This window comes from Myiozetetes cayanensis, unplaced genomic scaffold (assembly GCF_022539395.1).
Source record: "Myiozetetes cayanensis isolate MyiCay16 unplaced genomic scaffold, myiCay2020 scf1, whole genome shotgun sequence".
In the NCBI taxonomy this organism is placed as follows: domain Eukaryota; kingdom Metazoa; phylum Chordata; class Aves; order Passeriformes; family Tyrannidae; genus Myiozetetes; species Myiozetetes cayanensis.
The window spans coordinates 115,244,746-115,262,491 of record NW_026086604.1 but is presented as its reverse complement, the minus strand read 5'-3'; the positions used below and the strand labels follow the sequence as shown (position 1 = coordinate 115,262,491).

The 17,746-nt window shown below is 35.3% G+C and overlaps 1 protein-coding gene across 5 annotated transcripts in view; it reads right to left on the bottom strand.

The window, feature by feature from the left end:
- Nucleotides 1-17,746, bottom strand: part of TBC1D5 (TBC1 domain family member 5) — a 315,237-nt gene that overhangs the window by 73,732 nt on the left and 223,759 nt on the right. For all 5 annotated transcript variants that reach the window (XM_050307600.1, XM_050307606.1, XM_050307620.1 and 2 more), the window contains one exon: nucleotides 5,957-6,099. In XM_050307600.1, coding sequence (XP_050163557.1) covers nucleotides 5,957-6,099 — 143 coding nt within the window. The remainder of the gene's footprint in view (nucleotides 1-5,956; nucleotides 6,100-17,746) is intronic.

Genomic DNA, 17,746 nt, shown 5'->3' with positions numbered 1-17,746 from the left:
CACTTCAAAATGGACACTGACTTTTCAGACATTGGATGACTACAGAAATCTAAATTTAAGTACGATAATTTGTGGCTATGGCTTTATGATAACTTTGCCCCACTCTGACAAGTCTTTGCTGAAATATCTATCTTTTATGTTGTTCTTATATACATATATAAATACACACACACTCACATACATACACATACACAAAATTATGTCTACAATTCCTTGTTTTCTCATAAATCAGAAACTTCACAAAATGTTCAGGAAAAAGGGAAAAGACTACATTTTAATTTCATAAATAATTAAAAATATATAATACCATTAACTTTTTCAGAGTTTTTTCATTTATTCAGGAAGTTTATAATTTTGTTGTAATTTTGCTTGATTTTATCTGAATCTATGTAAGTGTACTCTATGGCTTTTTGCTTGTTGTCATCTTCTTGGTTGTTTGTTTTTTTTTTTTCCCCCAAATCAATCTAATTATGAGTGCAATTATTAAAGACATCTTTTCAAGCAGGTCTATGTAAACTACTTCATTTCTTTTCCACCATCTAAATCCAGGCAATCCATCTGCCACAGCTGTCAAAGCAATGCCTGTTAATGATGCTTCCACTGCAACATGAACACAGCCTTCAACAATAGTAATTGTAAATAAATTTCTAACAAACTTTATTATTCTGAGAACGTTACCTATAGTACAAATACTTTTAATTAATCAGGGTCATTGCAAGCACAAAATTATTTTGAATCAATAAAAGGCAAAATAAAGGACAATTTTGCAGACAGAGAAATTTAAATGTTTTACTTTTTTCTTTCATGTGAATAAGCCTCATATCCTCCTGCACCTTACCTCCTTCAACAAGAGGATTATGGGGAAAAGATGCAGGACTGGGCAAAATGAATAATTATAATCTGTGTAAGGAACCACTTTATCATCTTCATTTCCGTTGCTGATCCGACAGCTTGTAATTTCATACATCTGCTTTCATTTGTAAAGCACTCACTTATCCTACTCACTCTTTATCTGTTCTGCCTGTTCTTTTTCCTACCCTTTGTTTTTCTTGTTCATATTCAGGTACCTGCTTTTTCTTCTTGAAGTCACAAAGCTGGCATAATGAACACAGTACAATGGGCTCCGTCAGAGTTCTTTCAGAGTATAATACGAGCACCACATAGTACATACCCAATCAAACTCTCACATGTAAATCAAATTTAAGATGCTGAACTGCAGTTATGATCATGACGCCTTTTTACCAAAGCAAATAAAAACAGTGAATATTGATATTAAATGCTAAATAGTTTTATAAATAGTAGACAGTAAGACCAACGTGTTTCTCTTTTGAACAGATCAGTGTGTGTGCTATTTGGCAATGTAAAATGGATTAAAAATATCTTTTATTTTTCCTGGAAGAGTTCTTTGATGTCTTACAGGTATAGAGAGAAATAAATATTTAAAAAACTAATTCATTTTAATGGCGCAGACTTGACCCCTAACAAAAAACCTTGCTACCCAACAGAAGTTAAAAAACTCCAGCACTATAGAGAGGACGACTGGATAACTTTTATATATATATATTTTTTTTAATCTTCAGGGTTTTCCCCTCATATTCAGCTGCTCCCTTTTCATGTAGAAATCTTATAGCAGAGAACACTATTGCCAGTGCTCTATTTGCTGGGGAATGCTGTGTTTGCTGAAACACCTCTTGTTTCAGAGTGATCCGCATGCTGCCCATGACCAGGCAAGTGTGCTCACAGCCAACACTATCCTGGGCTGCACCAAAAGCAGCGAAGCCAGCAGGTCAAGGGAGGTGATTCTCCCTTTTACTCTGCTCTTGTTAGACCCCACCTGGGTCCCCCAACATGAAGGATGTTGACTGGCTAGAGCAAGTCCAGAGGAGGGCCACAAAGGTGATCACAGAACTGGAACACCTCTCCAATGCAGACAGGGTGAGGGATTTGGGGCTGTTCAGCCTGGAGTAGAGGAGGCTCCAGGGAGACCTTTTTGGTGTCTTTCAATGTATTAAGAGGGCTACAAGAAACACAGAAAGAGTCTTTACCAGGGCCTGTGGTGAAATGACAAGGGCCAATACTTTTAAACTCCAAGAGGATAGATTTAGACTGGACATAAGGAAGAAATTCTCTACTGTGAGGGTGGTGAGGCACTGGAACAGGTTGCCCAGAGAAGCTGTGGATGTCCCATCCCTAGAAGTGTTCCAGGTCAAGTTGGATGGGGTTCTGAGCAATCTGGACTCGTGGAAGATGCCTCTGCCCATGCCAGAGGATTGGATTAGATAAACTCTGAAAGTCCCTTTCAACCCAAACCATTCTGTGATTATTGTCTCATCAGGACAAAATGTATAATATTATACAACAGAGTGGGAGTTTTCTTAAAAAGTATAGAGAAAATACCACTAAACCAGAACTGAATATCAGAGTTAAAAGGATTTCTAAGAATCATCCATAGGATGAAGTTTCTGAAAGGAGATTCTGTGCAATACAAATTTATCCAGTCTCAGCAATAGCTGGATAGTGCTGAAATTCAATGGTGAAATATCTCACTTACACTGTGTTCAGCTGCCTCATAAAAAGCTTGGTGGTTCTTTACCTGTGCTTTTCCTTCATTCACTAGCTTAGTGAGAGTCATTAGTGGATCCAACTTTTATTGCAAACCACAAATTCTTTCTTCCCCAAAGAAGAATGCTACTGGTATTTTTAGGGAAAGGAGTAGAGAAACTCCTCTACACAGAGAAAACAATCTTACTGTCTTTTGATAAATATTTGTCATTCAGTGCCCAGGGGAGCATCAAATTGCTTTGTCCCTTCTGCTTTAGAAGAGACTCACATTTCTCTGTTGGTCCAATAACCATTCCTGGATAAAAGCAGCAATAATAGTGGTGGGAAACCTGAAAACTCACTGTACTGTCCTCAATAAAGTCCTAATTTACTAACACATGTAATTTCTTAAGAGTTAAATGTTTGGTGTCACTGATCCTATACCCAGATAACTTCCTAAGATTGGAAGGGTGCGACTATTTCCCCCTGATTTATGTATGGCCACGTTCTCTTAAGTAGGCCTAAACTGAGTTAAACATAGATAATATGAACATCTTGCACTATAACGAAAATAACTAATCAGTTCCTCTAAGAAGAGATTGTGGCTTCTTATTTCCCTCAAAATACTGAGAGTGCTTTTAGAAATAAAAACTATTTTCTTAAAATGGTCATACCTAGTCTTCAAGAGGAAACATGATAAAAATACTAACACTGATCAGTCAAAATTAGCTCCTGGTGCAATAACGACATTAATTTACTTAATTAATTACAAAATACAGACAGGTCTTCCAGTTTGTTCACTCTTGTCCTTCTTGAATGGAAGTACATAAAACACATTTATTTTTGCACTATAGTCTTCCTTCTATTCTGATTTCATCAACAACTGCATGTATATCCACAGTGGTGAAAACAAAAGTAAATATCCATGATTCTCACTTGACAGGTTAAAAAAAAATATTTTTTTGCATTAATTTTTCCAAAGAAACACAGGAAATAATTTATTAAAACTCATAGATACTCTGGTACACAATCCTACAAGTGGCTTGTGAGGATTGTCAACCTACAGACAAAGCTCTGCTTGGATAGTGATGTAAAACTGAACAGAGCAGTTTAGAGAATGGCTGTGTACATGATTATGTATCTTTAATCTCTAAAATATATAAACAATAATCTGATAATCTAAATTCTCAAGGAGAATTGAATAATGCATTGTTTGAGTAATAGAGGATTTCAAAACTAAAATAAAAATGAAAAGTATAGCAGAAATAACACTTTCTTAAAATCATGTCTTTGAGAGCATCATAATAGAGCACAGAAAAAAATCCTTCAATTCCCAAACCAGCAACTTCTCACCCATCCCTGAATGTGTTGGTATAAAAGAATCTGCATAATTTCTAAACTTTCAAATGGTTTTAGTACTGTATTATTATAATTGCTTATTTTTAACATTTTTATACCCTAATATCTTAGGAGCTCTATTATCATTCCTATTGTTTCAAGGTTTTTAAAATAAAAATTTCCTGGCGGTTTATTGAAATATGATTATCATCATTGGATGGCTTGAGCTTATGTTCCCTTTCATCAAATAAAGAGAAGACTTTATGAACTTATCTTATTTGAAAATGTGTTAAAAATTATTGTAACACAACTCCGAACTCTGTTCAAAGCTCAAATATTATCAGCAATAAAAAAATGAGGAAATGTGGAAAACTTTTCTATTACGGATTTGTAAGAAAAACTTTTTTTATCAAATCAAGAACTGTAGACATAGCTATAGTTTGAGCTTGACTTTGGAAATATATTCAGTTACAGTATTTATGACTGAATATTTTGCTTCACCATTCTGTTTAGAGTAGCTACCTAGGTCCAGCTATAGAACAAGAAGTTACTTATTACAGAAACAGTCAGCGTATGAAGTATTAGCTGTCCCGACGAGATGACTTCGCCTCTCATTTTGGCAAATGTGCTCCACTGTAATGCTATTTACTACTCTATTTACTAAACCTGGGGAGTTCAGAGAAAAAAGAGAGACTGATTTCATACAAATGCCCGGAACACATTTTTAGCTCACATTTTAGTTAACTCATACTGATACTTGTACACGAGCACCATAAAACGAAAGAAAACAAACCCAGAACTTTCCTTCCTTTTTACAAGCACAGTTTTAACATGCTTTTTTAAAAAAGATAAATAATGATGCAAACCAAAATACTGATGTTAGGACACATTCTTATGTGCCTATTCACTACATACCTGTACCAAAAATTTTAAGATGGCTTCAATTTACTGCACATAAACAAGAAAGATTTAGATTGCAAAACATAATGACCTGGAATCAGATCATCCTGAAACGCTGTAATAATTTTGAAACCTCTGAACAGAATTAAATGTCCACTTCTTTGAGAGGAATGAAAGGTAGCTCTATATGCTGCATGTTTATTAAAAAGTAATTAAAAAACACATGAAGGCAGGCAATGGAACGACATGTACATTTAAAGTACCATGTTATATTTTCAAGACTGACCCCTAAAATAGGAACCACAGATGTTGGAAACTTCCTGTGTCCTAGAATACAAAATTGTGTCAAATATGTGACCTTGTTATAACCTAAAGCTTACAGATGGTATATTCTTTACGCTGAGTAGCATGCTATAGAATTCATAGACTTAATGACAGCCATGCATCTTGTTGCAAAATGCATACTTTGTTGTGTCAGTTGCATACAGAATTTTTTGCAGAATATAATGGGACAGAAATAAATGCCTCAATTAATCATTATGTAGCTTTCTCCTCCCATTCATAGTTATATAACCTAATAATTTCTTGTTTGTCCCAACTTGATATATTTATTGATCATCACTAAACTATAAGAACTCACCTGCGCACATATTTCAGGTGTACTAAACCAAAAAAAAATAAATTGTAATTTTTAAAAGATGCCATTCTTGCATAGAATAAACATATTCTGTAATTGTTACTCATCTTTGCATTTCCCTCAAGATATATCTTCGAAAATTATGAGTCATTGTCTTGTGCATTTTCTCCTTTCTCACAGGGGAACAGCATAAAAATATTTCTGGTGTCACAGGGAGGCTTCATTCAATTCATCAGCTTGGTCGCAAGGTGGAGCTCTATACATACCTGTATCACTTACAGCACATAAAACCTGTAACTCCATATAAAACCAGAGAACTACTCAGAAAACAAACCTGCACTTAACTCCAAGACACAATTTGTTTCATAAATACAGCAGGCCGTGCCTGATAATAAAATAGCTCCTCTCCTAGTATTTGGAATGATTTTCAGTATGTTAAAAAAGTCACAATGAAATTTAGGGTTTTTTTTAAGTTCTCATTTTCTTTTAAAGAATAGGTTTGCATTCTTAAAAAAAAAAAAAATTTAAGTTGATACTTACAGGCATCTCTGATATATAACAACATGGCTACAAAAATGTAGTCAACTAAATTCAGGGTGATACTGTCAGCAAATAGAGCATCCCAGACAACCAGAAGGTCCTGAAGTGGGAATTCACGTCCAAACAGGAGCCTTACCCATCGCCTGAAAAAAAAGGAAAAGTTGCAATTTGTATTTCTTCATTTCATATATCCCAGGATCAACTACAATCCAAAATATTTAACTGGAAAATTTTTTAAAGCATCAAGATCTGTGATAACCACTTAACTAATTGTATTTGTGGAGATTTTACTGCATCTACATAGAAGAAATTATATATTACAGACTATAGAAGCTTCACTGACTAATAATATTATGTGGACATGCCAATTCCATATACCAGATTTTTGAGCATTTAATGTGATAGTGATCTAAGATGAAAGGGAGAAAATGTTATGCAAGAATAGCCTGGAACAGGAAAAACAGGAGGGTGAAGCCAGTGGTTTGTTTATGAGAAGCCCTGAAAAGCCCAGTCAAGCGAAAGCCAGTTCAGAAGCAGAAGCCAAACAGCAGTTAAAATGGACCAGGTCACACGTACTGTGAAGGGGCTTACTCCCTGTTATGGATGGACAGTGTTTGCAGCTCCATGTAAAATATGCTATGGATGCTATTTTCATTAAATCTAATTTAAATCTTTACCAGATTTAGTGATAATCTGCATGTAGACTATACTGTTAATTCCTGTTCATCTCTGTGCTGTTTTCATACCTAGCAAAATGTAAAAATCTGTCTTATTAAATGCAATATTTGCTTGAATCTGGAAGCTCGAGATGAAGAAAAACAAAATTGTTTCTCTAGATTTCTCATTTCTAGTTCTGGCTCTTATGATGACTTACTTGGTGACCTCAGAAAAGTCACTTCTCTTCCTCCCTTCCCTATTCCAGAACAGACCCACTAGCTTTGTACCTTTTTAGGTAGGATTATCTAAGGTCACATTTGAAAGAGCTGAAGAATAGTTAGTAGCATTAATCCTGAAATAGTCATTATGAAATGGACTTAAAAATAATGTATTACATTTTTAGCTGGGATATGCAAATAGCTACGCATGTGGAATCTGTTTACTCAGTGGCAAGAAAAGATTGATTGCAAATTTCTGCTAAGCAAATTAAGTCATTCTTTAAAACTCACAAAAATTTCCAAAAAGGCAACTTTTCTTCTTCAAGATTAGTTTCACTCATAAGAATTCATGTTTAACCACTTTTGCTCCATAACTCATTATTGGTTTAAGGCATTTGGGGTTTTGTGTTTTATGGTTGGTTTTGTTTTTTTTTTATTCCACTAATAAAAGTTCATTTTTAGACAAATGAATTCCAACACACCATTTCAGCATAAGATTTGAAGATAATAACAATCTGTTAAAAAAACGGATTAATTTCTTATAAAAGAAATTCAAAGGGACTGTTTTGTGAGTCAAGTCACTAAACTTTTATTCTTCTTGCCACTGGAACCATATGTACAATCCACAAAAATATCCAAGCACAGATTTAGAGATCACTACATAGAATCTTTTCCTTGCAAGACATGTTCCCTTTTAAAAGTGAAAATATGTGATTTCAAAAGGCAGTGTCATCTCATTCTCATATAAAACATTTATGTTCTAAGGCCTTGTAACTTTTTATGTTAGCACAGTAATTACAAAAGTCCCGATATTAGCTACAACAAAACACAAACTCTGTGTATTTCCCTGTCTGATCAAACCCCTTTCCTGTGAGGACTTATTTTCAGGTCTTAGAAAAGAGAAGTCAGAGGAACTGTTACACAAAAGCAAGGCTTAGCTGGTGCATTTAATACCATGCCTGTTCTATCTAAGGCATTTTGCCACATAGTGGCACATAACCCCGCAGTGCCTTGCCTACAGGAGACTATTTTCCTATGGTGACACAAACATTACCCAAACTCTGTGTGAAGCCTATTACTTGCATTAACAACTCCTCCCACCTGTAAAGCCACAACTTTCAAGCGACACAAACTGTTAGGAAAGAAATTTCAGCTAAGCTTGAAGCATTTGAACTGATTTTGCTTGCAACTACCCAAGTCTCATTCAGAAGCCTTGCTAAGAATCTAATACATTTCAAGGGAAAAAATACACCATGGTGTAATGGGATTTGTTATTAGTCTTTTATTAGAAATCTCTTTTGCTTCTTTACTACTTCATTATGCAGTGTTAATCGTTTGTAGATGCAGGTTTATTCTGCTCAAGCAGAAGTCATTCCTTTTTTTTCCCTGCTTTTATATTTTCTCCTGGGAAAATTAAATCTCATTCCCCAGAGGTATCACGTTTCACAGATGTAGACTGCTGAAGAACAACTGGACTTTCTTTGGCAAACATAATATTACTGTTAATTATTTGAACCTTCCTGTCTTAAAGGGAGTAAGCAATTCATACTGTTGTAAATGCATATATACTAACTGCTCTCTTATTTTTTTCAGCAGTGTTTAGCTCACAGCATCTATAAACCTAGGACCCTATTGCCTCTGAACCATTCTGCCATATGGCAGGACTTCACTCAGCTTTTATATTCATAAAAAAGGATCTTAATTCCTTAACTAAATGTCCACACTGAAAAGCTGTCTTTCAAACTAACACATTTTTATTGCTTTTACAAATATTTGCAAAGAGAATTTAAGACACACTTAATAACTGCCTTGGACATGATAAACCTTTTTTTTTTTTTTTTTTGAGACGGCTGTCTGTGTTTTAATTATTGTTCTGTCCTGTTAATCTTGCCTTACATCTGTTACACCTGCAGCCTGTGAGGCTCACAATAGTATACCTTTTATCACATGCAGTAATACAATAATTCATATTTTACCAGGCACACTTAGCAATTAAAATCCACAAAAAAACCCCCAGATTCTTTAAAGGCATAATACACCAAGGTACTACTACCTACATTGTAGAATATGTAATTGTATCTTCCACTTATGATTCCTATATAATTAAACCAATATTCTCAAGAGATCAGTAATTACTAGCAATAGATAATGATTCATTAATGACCTTAAAATATAGGGAAAGCAGGAGAAAACTGTTTTCTACTAAAGCCATTAAATAAGGCAATGATCCAGCTTTACCAGTTTTAACTAACACCACAACCATTCTGACAGATTTACAGGACAATTTAAACTTATGTTATATGTTCCATATATTCAGTTGCTTATCTTTTCAGTCTTCTTGGAAGGCAGAGAATTATTTTAAAAAAAATTAAATAAGCCCAAGGACTGGTTACAGACAAGGCAAAATAAACACTTCAGGAGTGTTTATGCGGCCAAATCAGTACAATGAAATCAGAAAGAATAAGAAAAACACCTGTAAAAAAAAGGAAAAGGGAAAGCACACAGGAAAGGGAAAGTCTGAAGCTACTTCTAAATGACTTCATCTAGGACTTAAAATTTGACAACAAGGTGCCTAAAAATTCTACTTGTTAAGAGCCTGTTTTCAGTCATTTACACATTTGCTAAATCCAATCTTCAATATAATTCTACTCCAAGCATCTGCTCAAGGCTTGTTTTTTTTCACTCATTGATACTATTCATTAGAAAAAGGCTAAAAAAATTCTGCTCGCGTTTAACGTGGTTTTTTCTGCAAACATTTTGCTAAGGTCTAGAATCAAAACAACAAGGTCTCTGGTATTTTCTTTTTGCTGTGCATATTAAAAAAAAAAAATAAAAGCCCAAATTTGGTAATTCTTCATCTGACCTAAACACAGCACAGTGAAGATTTCCACGGAGCACGTTCTGTTTCTTCCTAACTCTTGCCACCAGCCCAAGAATGCATCTGCCATCCTGTCCATCTCAGCTATACCCTCCTTCCTGAGTGGGAAATGGCAAATGTGTGTATCATCCCCAGCAATGCCTAATGCCACTTAGCAGACGTGATAGTGGAGGATGCTGTTCCTCTGGTTTCCACTGCTTGCAAAACTCACTAGTAGGAGTCTTTCAGAGAAACGAAGGGTCAGTAGGATTTTGCAGGATGTAATTTCATTTTCAGTGCAAGTTTTGCTGCTTTTTTTTAATAAAAAAATTATTTAAATGGACTGTGAGTATTGAAAAGAACACCATCTTATCAAAACTAAGCCCTCGGAAGCTGAGAAATGCCAAAATTAACATCAGTTGTTTACTGACTGAGAAAATGATATGTAAACTCTGTCTCTTTAAACTCTGTCATGAATTATGTTCAAGCAAACATTTGTAGCCAGTGCAATTTACTATGTAAAGTCATGGTCAATAATTTAGGAGAAAGGGTAGATAGACTTGAGCTGTGATCTGCTTGTTCAAAAATAAGACACGGAAAAAGGATGAGGAGCGACATTTGTATAATACTTTCAAAAGAACTTAAAATTATACAGAAGATGAAAACTTTAACAGTTCAATGCCAGCCAGGAAGCACTACTCTGGGCAGTCTTGATGCCTGCACTATTATTTTGGGCATCTGTGTTTCTAACCTACACCAAGTGGGCTGCAGATGAAGAAGGCTGCATAGAACTGTGGCTGTCCTCCTGCAGAGGTACCCAGCAGCAGGCAGGGCTAATGTAGGATCTAAGAACAAAGAGATCTGTAAATACACAGCAAAAGCACCCTCGAAAGAAAACATTTGATTCCAGGAATTCTCCCAGATTTGGTAGTTCCAAGAGGAAGTCAGAGGGAAGACAGGCAATTTCAATCAGAGGATGTGTAAGATAGTTCACTTTCTTTTAATGTCATGAAGGAGACAATCAAGACAAGCTTTAGCAACATTCCAGCTTAGACCTGTTACACAATCCATTTCTTCAGTGCTCTGTCTCCTTTCTTAATAAATCTTGTTCTTATTAAAACTCCAGTGGCTTTATACAGTTCAGGATTTTGTCCTGAATATCCTAAAGAGATTAATACAACCTTCAAATAATACAAGACAGAGAAACAGACCCGAAGTATAATCACAACTTTTTCTTTCAGCTACTGTTCTACAAAGCTCTTGTGGAAGGGCAATACTGCTTATGGTGCATGAGGAACTCTTAATGATCACAGATGAGAAGAAAGGTAAAACAGCTAAGTCTAACAATTAACAAAATGGCATTTCTAAGATAAACAAAACCTTATTAAAATCCAATATTTTGTCAGAACAGAAAGAAGTATGTGAAATCCCAATAAAGCCAAAAAGCTGGTACAAGAAGTTATGTGGGAAGCTCACCAGACTTTCAGGGATTTCCAGAGACTTCTAATGTGTTCGATCTAAACACTGAGAATTTTACACACAGCATACCCTCATATGCACACCACCCATAAATGATGTACAGTGTGATATTGTTACAGCATATGCTCCATTTTTTGCCTTAATCTACTTAACTTGTGAAGGGAATGAAAACAGACATCTTGCTAGAAGATGTGTTTACTTCAACCATAAATTCAAATGTTAATTCTGGATTTATTAGATAAAATTATGTGGCCTTTGTCATTTGAGAAGGCAGACAAGATGATCAGATTTTCCTTAGGCTGTAAAACATTTAAATATTATAGATTTCTACCACATTGTATCCTGCAGCGTATGCTGATTGTAAAAAAGTGTGTATGATAAGGAGGAAGAAAGTGCGTGCCAGCATCTAACACATCGTTCTGCTTCTCCTTAGACTTAGAGATAATAGCAAGTATATAAAAAGATTCTTCTTATGTATGTCTGCCTTATCTGTTAAAGTAATTTCAGAGTTGTATTTGGAATACTAATCTGCTAGAGAATGACATACAAGCTTTCGTGTGACCGTGATCTAGGTGGGATTGTCCTGTCCTGGACTCCCATGAAGGTTGCTCACTTCATCCAGTTCCTCCTGTAGTGGCTGCATGAAGATTTGGTGGATCATAGCACCGAGTACACCAATCATGGCCCTACTGCTGGGTGGATACTTGGTTTCCATTTTCTGTTTCAAATTCAGTTTGGTTTGTGGTCACATCCATTCAGTTTTAAGTTTTACACAGTTATATTAAAAACCCCTCAAATATAAAAATTATGATAATATCCATAAGCTTTCTGTTCCACAGCTCAGACACTGTGGTCTTAACACAAAGATAAAAATTATGGTGTTTGAAAAGAATTCAAATGAAAATGAAACTAGACATTTATATTATGGATTATATGGGTTTTAAACTACCGTAAGTTTTCCTGTCAGAAAAGAAGTATTTAAAATTAAAGAGTAATGATAATAAACACTCATTTAGGAATATAAATCTACTCAAATTTAGGCTAAGTGGTGAAAAAGAATACTGTATAAATTTTATTGACTTCTTTCCACTTGGGAAAAAGGTTTTGATTTGCCCTATTGAAGCTTCCTCATATGCTACATATCCTGAACTTTTTCATAGTAATTACTTTATCAAACACAAACCTTGAATTTTATTTTACTAATAAGTGACATGATCATCTAGTTCTTATGTAGATTATTTCCTTTCTCATTTGGTTTCTTTAAGATTACTGGCAAAGATTACTCAGTTGTGTATTTAAGAAAAATTCTCTGGGTGTTTTGAAAACTCTATGCATTTCCCTATTAATGAGGGGTTTTCGTTCTAAAAAATTAATTCCTAAGAATTATCTGGTTTTTCTTATTGTAATTTACCCTTCTCTGCAAAAGCACTTACTGCTGTTTTAAGCCAGACCAATTCTAACATACTCACTAGCAGAAATGCACTTAATGGAAAAAAAAAAAGTCACTCCTATCCTCAAAAAGGTTAAGAAGGACCCAAGGAACTACAGGCCAGTCAGCCTAACCTCGATCTCTGGAAAGATGATGAAGCAACTAATCCTGAAAACCATTTCCAGGCACATGAAGAAAATCATTAGGAGTGGTCAGCAAGTGGCTTTTCTGCAACACTAAAAATTTCAAAAAACAGAGCTAGGAACTTGAATCTGTTGAGAAAACAGAAAGAGATTTCCTAATTTTTCAGTGGGATATATGAGAGAAATCGGACCTTAAGGTGGAAATTTATATTGTGGATGTCACTCTTAAGTGATCAGAGACTTCCACTGAATGTAGCATTTGTTTAAAGAGACTCTGCATGGGGAGAAAACTACACTCTTCAGTTTCTTTTCCATTCCTCTTAAACACTAGAAATGAAAATACTTCCACTTTAGTATTTTACAGACACAACGCTTTATAAAGGCTTAGTAATTAACAGCTATTATAAGCATTGCACTGCCACTGCTAGCCTGTGTTTGCAGTAAATACAATATCCAGTTACTGGACTACAATAATTTAGTGACCATTTGTTAGTGTGAAGGGTGGATAAAACTGTTGTACTCCAGCAGTTACCTGCAGAAAGAATGATTATAATAGAATAGCTAACATACTTTCAGCCATTGCTGATTTTTTTAAAGGGTAGAATGTAATGATTTTTAAAAAGGATGAGGCAAGACCTTGACAAATATCACAGATCAAAGCTGAGGCACCCATTTTCTATGAGTTGACCAAAATAGAGAGGTTACAACATGAAGGGTCTAGCTGTTATACCGTGACTCATTTAGAAGTTATCAGGACCAAACTGTGCTTTTATTCAAAGGAGAATAAAAGGAAAAAGACTGAGGAATATTGCTATGGTTTTTTTTAAACAACTAAATTTAAACAGCTCAGATTTAAAAAGCAAGGATCAACATGATAAAATTACGGTGACAAATCAGAATGGAGAGAGGGGACTGCTACATTTTATTGGAAAAAAACCTTTGAAGTCAATGATAAACACCCCTAAAGTGCACAGAGTATGGGACTGCATCTCTGACACATATCTAAATCTCTACTAAAATGACCAATAACTGCACTCATAAGAGAAAAATATAAGAACCTGAAGGTGTACCTACTGAATTCTTCCTGCTCTTTGCCTCTGTGCAATTAAAACCTACAGTCCTAAATACTGATGATGCATGTGTATTTTGTTTTGCAAATCACTGCAGAGTAGCAAAAACATTTTGGGTTTTTTTTTTAAACAAAAATAATTACAGGTGAATGATTTTAAACACTGCTTGCTGCAATAAGCCTATTGAAACAAAAGAGGCACTTCTAAATTAGTGAAGTTCCTACTGATATAAGCTATTAGCAATTAGGAACTCCACCCCTCAACTTTTCCATCTTTAAACAGCAATGATTAAATTTGGTTTTAAAGTGGAGAAATTATATTAGAAAAACAACTCTCAGTGTTGCAATTAAAGCACAGTTCTTAAGATGATAAAATAAATTTGCTAATAGCTTTATCCAGTGATTCAAGATGTACACAGTAAGTTTAAAAGACACAACGATCCTTTTGTACGATCTCTCTTTCAAAGAGGAGTCTTAACATTTGATCGTTCCATATTGTCAAATCTTATATTGTATTACTACATTTCTCTGTAGAATCCACTTGGACAAGACTTAATCACAGACATATATTTTAAAATAAAAGGAAGAGATATAATTTTGTTAATAGCTCAGAAGTAAATGAATAAGTACTGATAAAATATTAGGGAGTTTATAACCTGTATTGGAGACTTCCTTACCATAACTAAATGTCTTCTCTGTCCATAAAAAAATTGAAATCTACAATTGAACCATCTTTCTGTTAACCCTGTACTGAAACGTAAAACAAAATGAACTTTTTTTTTCTGGTATGCTAAGGAAAATGTTAAAAATTTCAGAAGATTTAACTTAATTCTTCAGAAGCTATCTGCCTATGTCCAGCAACAGAACTACACGTTGTATTCAAACCAACAAGGCAACACGTCTGTTGTGAATGCACTGCTGCCTTACCAGTCCACATTAATCTTTTTGTCCTTTCTAATCCTGTTTCTCCATCATGAGTGTTTTCTGGTGTGACAGAAAATTTAGTTGATAACAAAGACATTTTGAAGTTTCCATGGATTTCTTCTTTTTTATAATTGGTCTGTAGTAGGCCAAATTTACTATTTTCTTTCTATAGGAACCTGCTAACAAATGAGATCAAGCTGTGTAGGACCAAAGAAATTTTTAACTGCCCGCATAACTGCTTCTATTATCAGTTTATTACTTTTTGTGATTTGTTCGTGTTTTCATTGTGAGTGACTTGTAGTAGGATTATATCAGACAGACCATTATATGTATTGCTAGTTTGATTTTTTTTTAGCTTGGGAGTTCGTAAAAGGATTTATGAGTATTTGGAATCATATGAATCAAGGGACATGTATTAACATTCCCAGTTCTGCCTCAGAAGGCTTTAGATTTATGATGATTTGGCTAAACTTTTTGGAGATATATTAATGAGTGAATCTTGACCAAAGAAAATGTCACATGGGGAGCTGTTGAGTCCCCCCTTCCTAGACCAGAAGGAGGGACAGCCATGGACTGCAAAGGGGACATGGATAGAATACAAGAAAGCTTTTTACCAGCTCCCATGTAACTCTCTCTGGAACCATTTATGGAACCAAACGTTATCAATCAGTGGACATTACATTGCCAAATGCCACTTCTATTCCTTGGAGCACAGAGTATGGGCCTGGTGGAAGGATGTTTTTGCATGAGAACCTTTTGTATAAGCATTTTTTTGCATTTTGCATGAGAACTTTGTATGCATAGATAGCCCAGTTGAAGGTACGAGTAATCATTGTTACTTTTCATTTTGGTAATAGCATTGTATTGGCCTTGTGTTGAATTTGTACCATCCCTCTTCCTTCTCTTTCTTTTTTCTTTCTGTTTGCTATGTGAAAATCACCACCACCAAAGATTTGCAGTGAGCAGCAGCAGATGAGAAATAACTCTTCTGATGGGGCATAAAGGGCTCAACTACACTGGTGTTAGAGGCAGTTGTCATGTCTGAGAAGGTGTCATAAACCATCAAAGACCCCCAAAGCACCTCCAGACTAATTTCAGGGGCTTTCCACCAGATGACTGCACACAATCCACAGTGTTTCAACAGACAGTATAAAATTACCCCCCCGCTCCCCACCCCGGGAGGTACCTGGGTGTTTTCACCTTATCCTGAATGTATATTAACCCATTGTACTTGTTTTGTGGGCTTCCCCCGCCCCTGATGGATCAACTGTGACCATCACCTTCACCAGCAGACCCATGGATGCTGGATCCACAGGTTTTCTCTCCACCAAGTACTCTTATTCTTTCTTTCTCTTTTTTTTTCCTTATACATACTTTCTAACATGATATACTATTATTGTTGCATTTCTATAGACAATAACCAAAACAGCTACATACCTCCTTTCTTTTGCACCTAAATTGTTCTAAAATAAACCTCCTTCATATATGTATATATGTATAAACACCAGTCATTCAGTGCCTTTTCACTCTAATTTGCCCCAAGGGATCTAGTAACAGGAACCTCAGTTACCCCACCTTCTGGGGCGAGTTGTAACACATGGTAAAATTAAGGATGGCAATATATCCAAGAATATGAATTAAAAAGTAAACCGGTAACTTTAGGCTAATTAAATTATATATCAGATTGCCTCCTTTATCTCATAAAAATGCATGAATATATGTCAAACATATCTGAAGTAAAAGGACATGGCCTTTACAAAGTGATAATCTTTCAGCTGGGCTTAAAGCAGAAGAAATTGTCATACTTTGATGTGAAGAAAATAAAAATCTTGTTAAGCTAGTTGGCAGCCATGCTCAGAATGGAACAGGCAGCAGTAATGAAGGCTTTATTAACATCAACAAAATCTTACTATACATACCTTTTGCAGAAGCCTTATTTTAGTATTTGGAAAACTGCTGCTAATTATGTTGAATGGGAACACAGGTAAAAACTAGACTACCACAGACAAATAAAAACCTTGCCAATCAACTAGTAAGAAAAATGTGTAGAGATAACAGGATACCAAAACAGAAGCAAAAAACCCTCTAGAGGCTTTCCCCTTGAGAGTCAAAATTAAACAGAAACAAACTCAGAATTGACTAATTTCTACTTACCACCTGAACTGGGGCCTTATTTCTACAAAACCCCTTATAATTAAGTATATAGTATTTCAAAATCTCTTTGTGGATCTCCACTCCAAAGAAGAAATTTATTTATTTTTTAAAATGAGGAGAGAAGATTTATATCATCACTGAATTCAATATTACATCTATTGTACGCTCTAAAACTAAATTAAGAAGCTGTTCAGAGGCCATACATACAGCACTCCATTTCAATCTATTAGTCTGGCTAAATGCCTTCATATATCCAGCGAAAGGAGTCATCATCATCAATCTGCCAGTTTTAGTGACCAGTCAACTACATGTTGATGCATGTACCGAGGAAACAGAAATGTTTCCTCCCTGCTGCTCAACTCCTAAACATAAGAATCAAGGGAGGCTGTTCTAATAGGTAGCACACAAAATGGTGATTTAGCTGCTTAGTGTAAATAACAATGCTAGAATCACCACTTTATTTATAACCTTAGTTCAAAGGCAGAATAAATGTCTGGAGCCCAATTCCATTATTGAGCAAAGTTAAGTCAAATAAGAGCCAACTTCCTTTGCCTGGTAAGTTAATCACACCACTGTTATTCAGAGTCATGCTTTCATTTAAACTGCAAAGCAAAATATGCACTTTCAAGTTGTTTTATCCTTTCTGTATGTACTTCAAAAAAGTTACATACTAGGTACAGGGATACGAGCTTCAACTTTTGTGAAACAAAGTACCTCTGACTGGTGAAGTCTTGTGTTGTAATAGCCGCAGCCTTATGGGAATTCTGCATCTTTTCAGAGATGCACAAGGGCTTAGTGGTCTCATTTAGCTACCTATGTGCCCCTGAAGAAGCCCTGCTAGCAATAAAACACTCTGGTGG